This window comes from Coregonus clupeaformis, unplaced genomic scaffold (assembly GCF_020615455.1).
Source record: "Coregonus clupeaformis isolate EN_2021a unplaced genomic scaffold, ASM2061545v1 scaf0325, whole genome shotgun sequence".
NCBI lineage: Eukaryota > Metazoa > Chordata > Actinopteri > Salmoniformes > Salmonidae > Coregonus > Coregonus clupeaformis.
Genome location: NW_025533780.1, coordinates 151,333 through 162,005, shown reverse-complemented (window position 1 = coordinate 162,005; position 10,673 = coordinate 151,333). Strand labels below are relative to the sequence as shown.

At 42.7% G+C, this 10,673-nt stretch overlaps 1 protein-coding gene and 3 non-coding genes across 4 annotated transcripts; all 4 read right to left on the bottom strand.

Moving 5' to 3' along the window:
- Positions 1-3,956: 3,956 nt before the first annotated feature.
- LOC123484471 (40S ribosomal protein S13) lies at positions 3,957-7,819 on the bottom strand. Its single transcript, XM_045214852.1, has 6 exons — positions 7,757-7,819; positions 6,001-6,049; positions 5,646-5,724; positions 5,054-5,223; positions 4,490-4,590; positions 3,957-4,027 (listed from the first exon to the last, which is right to left on the bottom strand). Exons 1-6 carry the CDS (start codon positions 7,777-7,779, stop codon positions 3,994-3,996), a joined length of 456 nt encoding a protein of 151 aa, XP_045070787.1. The 5' UTR covers positions 7,780-7,819; the 3' UTR covers positions 3,957-3,993.
- On the bottom strand, positions 4,264-4,391 carry LOC123484474. The gene has a single exon (XR_006658544.1). It is a non-coding gene; the product is annotated as a small nucleolar RNA SNORA19 (small nucleolar RNA).
- On the bottom strand, positions 4,685-4,907 carry LOC123484472. The gene has a single exon (XR_006658542.1). It is a non-coding gene; the product is annotated as a small nucleolar RNA SNORA73 family (small nucleolar RNA).
- LOC123484473 lies at positions 5,437-5,568 on the bottom strand. Its single transcript, XR_006658543.1, has one exon. It is a non-coding gene; the product is annotated as a small nucleolar RNA SNORA68 (small nucleolar RNA).
- Positions 7,820-10,673: the final 2,854 nt, after the last annotated feature.

Sequence of the window (10,673 nt, the reverse complement as noted above, 5' to 3'; positions counted from 1 at the left end):
CAGGAGGCCATTGTTGTCGTCAGAGAAAGGCTATTAATAGCCAGCTTTATTGTGTGGTATGGCTGACCATATGTTTAATGGCAGTAAGTGAATTAATGATGCATCTACGATCAGACTCTTTCTCTCTCTCTGTGTGTTTGTGTGTGTGTGTGTGTGTGTGTGTGTGTGTGTGTGTGTGTGTGTGTGTGTGTGTGTATGTGTGTGTGTGTGACCGTGTATGTGGCATGTACACAACAAGCTGGTTTAGCTGTGGATCTGTCAGCTTCACATCTCTCTCACTGCAGCTGCAGACCTTAAGGACAGAGAGCCTTCCCAACCATGACACATTACAATAACGCTTACACTGCATCAAACGGACCTGCCCAATTTCCTGATGCTGCCCATAAATTTAACTTGGGGGTGTGTGAGGCAAAACTCAAAGTCACAGTACAGATTACACAGCAGGCTACGTCTCCATAAGTAAAGAGGGAAAAGAGCTGTATCACTGGACAGCAAAAAAGGAAGACATCAACATATAATGTCTGGCCTCTCTCCAATGTCTTTATGACAACCTTTATTTTTTACTATAGTCATTTGAATGTCACGTATTCCTCATAATTTAGAATGAGTGGATTACATCTCAATAGATATAGTACTGCCATCAGGCCTTTTTTACTAAATGTAATGCAGTGTTAATCTAAACCGGTTCTTACTGAACACAGTCTCCTGGTCCAATACATTTATAAAACAACTAAAAGAAGAGAAATAACTCTCCTTATCCTCGTGGGCTTCCTGTTAGGTAAAGGTTATCAATCTCCTTCCTTCCTGGACTAAAACCAACCCAGAGTACACTCCCAGGGAGTAGAAAGCATCAAACACCCCACTGCAATATAAATATTTGATCACTGAATCCCTTTGGAGGAGGCTTTGCTGGCCTGTCCCCCATTGGTTTGATGCACTGTTCCTCTGGAAAGTTGGTGTGAAATCAAACACACTTCTTCTCAAAACCCATTTGACTACAGATATTATACATCAAACCAGCTCTTTTTTAAAACCTACCTTGATGAAAAAAGTAAGCCTGATGTTGAAGAAAATGTTGAAGGCTGGCATATTGAGGTAGTGTTTCCGTAGTGGTGGTGATCTGTCTTCATTGCTGACTCTGCAAACAATAGGTGAAGTTAGGTGAGCCAAATACCATGCTATTGTTTCATTTATTGTATCAGTATAACACACACAAATAAGCATTTGAAAATAACTTTGGTACATTTCTGTGGAACATAAAGAATAACTTATTCTTGCTGATGAGTGACAGGAACTCTCAGAGCAGCGATGTTATGCTGCATTCACATGCTAGTTGGAACTAGGAAACTGTAATTTCTGACTTGCTAACTGGTTGAATGTGGCACGTGTATAACTACAACCAGTTAGCAAGTTGGACATTTCTGAGTTTCCTATTTCCCACTAGCATGTGAACGCTGCATTAGGCATTCAGAGCAAGGCTGCTGAGGGAGAGGGCCAGCACTGAGTGGTTGACAGCTCTCTGACCCCATGGGACCACAGTTATAGAGTCCTTGGACAACTCTCCTGACACTCTGCCTTTCTCATTCCACTGAATCCCCCTGCAGCAACTCAGTCCTGGAGACACCCCACAAACTCTGAAAAACTGTATCTGCAAGTAGCAGTCTGAGGGGGAAAAAACATAACAATTTTAACTGGGATCAGTCGCTGCACTGTACTAAGTCTTCTACACTGGTGTGGTGTGCATTCCCCGAAAGCATTTCAAACAGAGAAAAACTCTCCAAACCATGAACCCTGGGGCAGAGGGGGCCATAACACTGCAGTCCCCAGTCAACCTTTCTCCACTATTCGCTCTCTCCCTCTATCTCCCTCTCACACAAAGTAGTGATGCACAGTCCTGCGCAGCTCTGCAGTATAGGCGCTGCTGCTGCTGATTCCTGCCTCTCCACTGCCAGAGGCTCACAATGCAGCAAGGTGACTCAATGTTATCGTCCTCTCCTAGGAGGCAGCAGCTCCGGCTGAATCAGTGCTAGCTGAAGGGGCTCTGCAGCAAATGCAATAAAGATCTCTTCCACTTTCTTACCAGGCAATCTGATATCACACCAAGATGGCATTTCACTCCTCAGGCACTAAAACCATGCCCCTGTCCAACACAGATACTGATACAAAATCAATACAATGTGTGACACCTTCATTACCCGTTATTCTTTTAGCAGAATAAAGCTAGCCTAAGCAATGCATGTTAAATCTCCAGAAAAAAAGGATCACAGAACAGCCCACCCCAGCCCTTAATAAAGCTTATATTTATAGACTACTGTTTTCAAGGAACTTTAGGAACCATATTGGTAATATGATCTTAGACAATAATATTTTATTTGATTACTGATAGCCAAAATGTAGACATGTAAACCAGAGGCTATCACATATTTACAATGATTTATTATTATTATAGAATTAAAGATTAATATATTAGTCTAATCATATGAATAATACCTTGGGGGGGGGGAACTCATGTCATAGAATAAAAGTTGAAGGTGATGTTGAAGTGAATCATCTTCTGGCAGGTGTATGGTTCCATCTGGATGGAGAGTAAGTACAGCTTCCAGGTCCTGCACTCAGTCTCCCCAGAGGGGCCAAATGAGCAGGTCTGCTGGGTGAGAGGTTAGGCTCCGTTAATCAGACTACTGCTTCCTGGCAGTCTTAAGGATTGTGGGTTTACGAGACTGCTAGTGAAGAGTAGTCTTTGTGGCCTGTGGTGCACCTTTTAATAACATAACCACCAACCCATGATAAATCTACCAGTTGCACGTGCAAAAACATGCCTGCAGAATTCAACTGCTTCACAAACATGTACCATCAAAAGGAGTAACTTCAGGCATTTAGCCTTTAAGGGGATTTGTTTGGTTCAGTGTAATTTAGCAGTTAAATGCTGCCCTCTTCTGGTAATATTGTGCATTATGCCTGATCACTTCCCTGCAGTGGTATTTTTCCATTATTAAGCCATCAATATATTAATTTAGCCTCTAAATGCCACAGAACAAAGGGTTCTCATTGATTGCATGTGTAGGCCAAGTCTGTTAGATCGCGTCTCCACCTTCTCTTCCCTGCTGCGAGTCAGAGCTGGGAGGCAGCCTGGAGGGCACAGCAGTCTTTACACCACTGCACCAGGTTGCCTAGGAACCAGAGCCTCTCCATCCAATTATATAGAACACATTTAACAAGGTAACATACATCTACACTTGTGTTTATATAATACAAATGACTTTGAAATACTAAGGGAAATGTTTATTCAATTAAAACATTCAATATAATTGGTTAGCCATCATTAGCAATAACAAGGGATTTTCCTTTATTCTCTGGGGATTTTTCCATCTACACTATACTGAACAAAAATATAAATGCAACAATTTAAAAGATCTGAGTGCATAGAAGGAAATCAGTCCATTGAAATTCATTGCGCCCAAATTATGGATTTCACAGGACTGGGTAGGGGCGCAGCCATGGGAGCCAAGCCCAGCCAATCAAAATGAGTTTCTCCCCACAAAATGTATTAGACAGAAATCCCCCCAGACGTGGTAACGTCTGCGGTTGGATGACACTCCCTCAAAACTTCTGACATCTGTGGCGTTGTGTGACAAAACTGCACATTTTTGAGTGGCCTTTTGTCCCCAGCACAAGGTGCATCTGTAATGATCATGCTGTTTAAATCAACTCGATATGCCACTAAAATGTCAAAGAAGCAAAGCTCACTATGAGGGATGTAAACAAATTTAGGCACAACATTTGAGAGAAATAATATGTGTGCATATGGAACATTTGAGATTTTTCATTTCAGCTCATGAAACATGGGACCAACACTTTAAATGTTGCTTTTATAGTTTTGTTCAGTATAAGTACCATCATGTGTACTTTCACCACCCTTTACAGACGACCCCCCCGAAACAGAAACACAGACAAGATCCTTCCAAATCCATCTTTATTTGTGAAAAATACTCCTTATGCCACCAGAGCAGAAGCAGTAGAGGATTCGCTGTGGATCAAGAGGGAAAAGGGATTAGTAAAGGAAAAAGCAGTGTAATCAACCGAAAAGTTGAACGTCACCAATTCTAACAATAGAAGCAGTCGTATGTTGATGATCCGGTCTGAAGTCAACACGTGTGTACATTTGTTGGTATATATTCTCAGCCTGCTTGAGACTGATAATTATCCAGTTCAGGTAATGCCTCTGGCAGTCAGTAAGAATGAAAAAACCACTGAGTGGCATGGAGATGTATGAAGGGGACTGGCAGGTTGGCACAGAACAGCCACTCTACTAATTTACCTCCAAGGTTTATCTAGCACATAAGAAATATCTCCGCTCTTACAAGGGAAGAACAGGACAATGAAATGTGCCATTTAGTGAGCTAACAAACAAACTGAAAATATGAAGAGTAGGTACTATGCCTTCATGCTGGCTTGGTCTCCCTAAGGCCAATAAAGCTGTAATACGTACTACTTCCAGTTGGGAGCAAGGACTCTCTTGGTCTTGTAGTAACGGGCCAATCTGTGGATTCTGCTTTCAGTGAGAATCAGACGGAACTTGGCATCCTTGTCCTGTAAGAAGAAGAAAAAACTAGAGTTAACCAGCCCTTCCACAGTCTAAAACCTCAAACAGTCAATGGCAAAGGCGGGTATTACAATTGAGTTAACTTGTGCACTACATGGTTTGCCTCCCCAGTCATAGCCCAGAGGTTCTGGGAAGACGTAGGAATATGCAGGACGCCGTCCCCACCAGCCCAAAGGCTGGGAACAGGCTTGCTGTACAATGTTGTGGAACGGGACTGTACATCATGGCACTGTATAGTGCTACGCTCCCATAAGCCACTTGGACAGAGCCATGCAAGAGCAACCTCACCGGATGTCCACATTGAGCAATCAATCAATACATTTTTTACAGCAGGGCACAATTTAGTTGGATTTTCAAACAGTACGTTTTGCTTGAGTTCCTGGTGGTTTAACAGTCTCTTCCCTCCCTGGAAGTGAACTGGAGACAGACATGTAGAGGAGGCCCTTTTACCTTTCTGTTCCTCTCCAGATGCTTCCTTATAGCAACAGCCTTCTTGATGAGGTGGTACAGATCCTCAGGCAGGTCAGGGGCCAAGCCCTTGGACTTGAGGATCCTCAGGATCTTGTTTCCAGTGACGAAGCGCACCTGGGCAACACCATGAGAGTCCCTAAGGATCACACCTGGAGAGAGAATAACAGTAGTGTCAGCCTTTTCTAACTTCCGCCCTGTGGTTTGTACTTTGTGTGGGGGTCAGCCAAACTGGAAATGGGTTGATTGTAGAAAAATAGACACGACAATCCTTTGTACTTTTGTTCTTAAAGGATGGCGAGGAAGAAGAGAAAATGTGAGTAACAATATGCATAGGACAACAGCCTTGGTAAATAATCTGGAATGAGTGTTGAACCTTGAATTCACTTTCAACGGCACAGCAGCTTCAGAGAAAGGCGACAAGGTACGTGTTGATTTTAGCACACCTGACAAGATCATACCATTCATTTGATATGGCCTTTGGGTTGGGGTGCATTAGTCATTGCCACATCATGAACTGAGAAGACAATCTCATGAAAGGCCTGGACAGTATAGAAATGAACAAGGTCCTTACCGATCTGAGAGGGAGAAAGACCCTTCTTGGCGAGCTTGAAGATCTGCTCTTTGACATCATCAGATGTAACCTTCAGCCACTGTAGAACAACATTTGAGGATGAGACTGATGTCCCCTTTGTCCACTGAGCCTTCTATTCACAGTAGTGAATCTATCCTTTGTAGTTTAAGTTCGGTATTTAGCTAGACTCAGCAATATGACATGCACATTCCAGTGAAAGTTGTATCAATGATGATACATTGGCAAACCATGTAGTCACATTACAGGGTTGACCAGATTCATAACCATATTTTACAAACAGATAGTTAGACCCCAGTTGACCATCCAAAAGTTTAATGACCAACTAGATACTTACGGTGGGCACACTGCGTCTGTAGGGAAGTGCAGACTGGGACAGGCCCTTGCTGAAACAGAAGGAAAGTAGCTCTAAGTCGGTAGCTAGCTACATCATGATGACAAACCGCCATGGGCTGCTAAAGCCACGTTTGGACTTGAAATAATGCATTTCAACTAGCTAGCTAGTTATTTAGCTAGTGCAGTACTCTAACTAGCTAGCTACCTAGTGCAGTACTGTGTAACTAGCTAGCTACACTATATACAAAAGTATGTGGACACCCCTTCAAAATCAGTGGAGTCAGCCATTTTAGCCACACCCGTTGCTGACAGGTGTATAAAATTGAGCACACAGCCATGCAATCTATAGACAATCAATGGCCTTACTGAAGAGCTCAGTGACTTGCAACGTGGTAGTCATAGGATGCCACCTTTCCAACAAGTCAGTTCGTCAAATTTCTGCCCTGGTCAACTAAGTGTTGTTATTGGTAAGTGGAAACATCTAGGAGCAACAACGGCTCAGCCGCGAAGTGGTAGGCCACACAGGACAGCGGAGTGCTGAAGCACGTAAAAATCTGTCCTCTGTTGCAATACTCACTACAGAGTTCCAAACTGCCTCTGGAAGCAAGCACAAGAACTGTTTGTCGGGAGCAAAATTAAATGGGTTTCCATGGCTGAGCACCCGCACAAGCCTAAGACCACCATGCGCAATGCCAAGCATCGGCTGGACTAGTGTGAAGCTAGCCACCATTGGACTCTGAAGCAGTGGAAATGCATTCTTTGGAGTGATTTAATCAAGCTTCACCATCTGGCAGTCCGAGGGACAAATCTGGGTTTGGCAGATGCCAGCAGAATACTACCTTTCCGAATGCGTAGTAGCAACTGTAAAGTTTGGTGGAGGAGAAATAATAGTCTCTGGCTGTTTTTCATGATTAGGGCTAGGCCCCTTAGTTCCAGTGAAGGGAACTCTTAACGCAACAGCACACAAGGACATTCTATGCTTCCAACTTTGCGACAACCGTTTGGGGAAGGCTCTTTCCTGTTTCAGCATGACAATGCCACCATGCACAAATCGAGGTCCATACAGAAATAGTTTGTCGAGATAGGTGCGGAAGAACTTGACTGGCCTGCAGAGCCCTGTCGAACAGGTAGACAATGGTGCTCACTGTAACTGTTGAGTAGTCCCCTGTAGCTCAGTTGGTACAGCATGGCGCTTGCAACGCCAGGGTTGTGGGTTCGTTTCCCACGGGGGACAGTATGAAAAATACATGCACTCACTAACTAAGTCCCTCTGGATAAGAGCGTCTGCTAAATGACTAAAATGTAGTGTACCTAGCTAGCTTTAGGTAGAAGCTATGGCTAACTAGCCTACACTACGCTAACATTAGCATTGGCTTAAGCTAATAAAGTAATCTGGTTTAGGCCGAATTGATGGTAACCAAATACAAATTTGATCGAGTGGGTTCATTGTTACCATTCCAGTATCAGCGCATATATAACTAAATATATATAATTATATGAACCATTTAATTATTCTAAATGACTAAGCCATCGGCTAAAAGGGCAGGACTGTGTGCGCGGCCATCATGTCACTGTGTCCGTTGCGGCAGAACGCTAGTTGTTAGCCAGCTAGCTAGCTAGAAATCATTATAGTGGAAATATTTAACCAAATGTGTCCACAAAACATATGTTGGGGTTGATGAGGTACTGTAAAAAGGTCCAGCTACGGATAACAAAAGCCAATATGCTTATTATTTCCGAATGAAATACATGCTTACCCAGGAGCGTGCATACGACCCATGATGGCGTTCTAAGCGAAAAGAAAGAGGCTGAAAAATGTGCGGCCTTTCGGAAGTAAAGCTTTGAATCGGAAGTGACGTAGGCTGAAGGAAGATTTCTTTTTTGGTGATATTTTTATCTATGGTAGGACTCATTTAAATAAAAATGGCTATTGTGTTTCATATCGACCACGGAATGGGTGATATTTTGTATATATGCATAATTATATTATGAAACTTAAAATAGCATCAGTGCAATAAAAAATAGCTCCTGTGTGTGTGTGTTTATTTTTCTTCTGTTGTTGTTTATGTGACATGTTTGTTTTTCAAGTAACTACACCTGTGGTAGTCCCTATAAAATGAAAACTATTGTAATAGTTAGTAAAGCTTGTAATCTATGTTTTTTGCTACTTTCCATATCATTGAACCAGTTAATCGTACTACACCGGCTCCGACGCTAGGGAGGAGGTCAGAGACCTGGCCGTGTGGTGCCAGGATAACAACCTCTCCCTCAACGTGATCAAGACAAAGGAGATGATTGTGGACTACAGGGGGGAAAAAGAGGACTGAGCATGCCCCCATTCTCATCGACAGGGCTGTAGTGGAACATGTTGAGAGCTTCAAGTTCCTTGGTGTCCACATCACCAACAAACTATCATGGTCCAAACACACCAAGACAGTCGTGTAGAGGGCACGACAAAGCCTATTCCCCCTCGGGAGACTGAAAAGATTTGGCATGGGTCCTCAGATCCTCAAAAAGTTCTACAGCTGCACCATCGAGAGCACCCTGACTGGTTGCATCCTCGCCTGGTATGGCAACTGCTCGGCCTCTGACCGCAAGGCACTACAGAGGGTAGTGCATACGGCCCAGTACATCACTGGGACCAAGCTTCCTGCCATCCAGGACCTCTATACCAGGCGGTGTCAGAGGAAGGCCCTAAAAATTGTCAAAGACTCCAGCCACCCTAGTCATAGACTGTTCTCTCTGCTACCGCATGGCAAGCGGTACCGGAGTGCCAAGTCTAGGTCCAAAAGGCTTCTTAACAGCTTCTACCCCCAAGCCATAAGACTCCTGAACTGCTAATCATGGCTACCCAGACTATTTGTATTGCCCCACCCCCTCTTTTACGCTGCTGCTACTCTGTTTATTATCTATGCATAGTCACTTTAACTCTACCCACATGTACATACTACCTCAATTACCTTGATTAACCGGTGCCCCCACACATTGACTCTGTACCGGTACCCCCTGTATATAGCCTCCCTATTTTACTGCTGCTCTTTAATTATTTGCTATTTTTTATTTTTTACTTATCTATTCTTACTTAACAAATTTTTTTATTTTGTTAAAAACTGCGTTGTTGGTTAAGGGCTTGTAAGTAAGCATTTCATTGTACGGTCTACACCTGTTGTATTCGGCGCATGTGGCAAATAACATTTGATTTGATTTATAGTCTGACACTTGACCATGGACTGAATGTCTGACCTAATCTCCTGACTAATTTGGAGCATAATCTAAGGAAAACCCTAAACTTATCATACATGTGAAAGAGACAGAGGCTGACAACTAAAATATTCTGATTTTATTAAAATATTCTGATTTAGGACATCAATCATTTCCTGAGCATTTTAAGGAAATTTGAAGTTGACTGATGGCTAATCTTGATCCACTTGACAAATAGAATGCATATGTCATCATTCATCATGTAACAACACCTGCCCTCATAATGATGATGATGAAAATGTCATAATCATAGAAATAGAATGATTCTAATTCTAATGACTCATTCTAATTATATGGTCATAATAATGATTGTTTATGGATAAAATAGCCCAGAGCCATGTACACTGAAAAAAATATAAACGCAACATGTAGAGTGTTGGTCCCATGTTTCATGAGCTGAAACAAAAGATCCCAGACATTTTCCATATGCACAAAAAGCTTATTTCTCTAAAATGTTGTGCACAAATGTCTTTACATCCCTGTTAGTGAGCATTTCTCCTTTGCAAAGATAATCCATCTACCTGACATGTGTGCCATATCAAGAAGCTGATTAAACAGCATTATCATTACACAGGTGCACCTTGTGCTGGGGACAATAAATGGCCTCTCTAAAATGTGCAGTTTTGTCAAACATCACAATGCCACAGATGTCTCAAGTTTTGAGGGAGCGTGCAATTGGTATGCTGACTTAGGAATGTCCACCAGAACTGTTGCCAGTGAATTGAATGTTTATTTCTTTACCATAAGCCGCCTCCTTGTCGTTTTAGACGTGTAACCACGCCAGCCCAGGACCCCCACATCCGGCTTCTTCACCTGCGGGATAGTCTGAGACCAGCCAACCTGACAGCTGATGAAACTGAGGAGTATTTATGTCTGTAATAAAGCCCTTTTGTGAGGAACAACTCATTCTGATTGGCTGGGCCTGGATCCCCCGTGGGTGGGCCTGGCTCCCAAGTGGGTGGGCCTATGCCATCCCAGGCCCACCCATGGCTGCGCCCCTGCCCAGTCATGTGGAATACATAGATTAGGGCCTAATTTATTTATTTCAATTAACTGATTTCCTTATATGAACTGTAACTCAGTAAAATCGTTGACATTTTTGCATGTTGTGTTTATATATTTGTTCAGTATATTTAGAAAACCACATACATGTATTTCTAGCTTAGCTAATATTTCTAGCTTAGTAATGTTCACTCATACAATAACCCTGCAGAAAGCTGCTCATCAATTTTCTCAATAGTCCAAGCAATCCCATTAAACCAACTCAATAAAGTCTGCTTTATGCTTCACCCCAAATACATCATTATCTGAGTGTAATGAATGATTTTGGTGTATTGAAAATAAAGGCTGCTTAATTGAACTAGCTATGTAAGAATGACGAAGTGAGAAATGCAGCTTTGGGATCAGATCTCC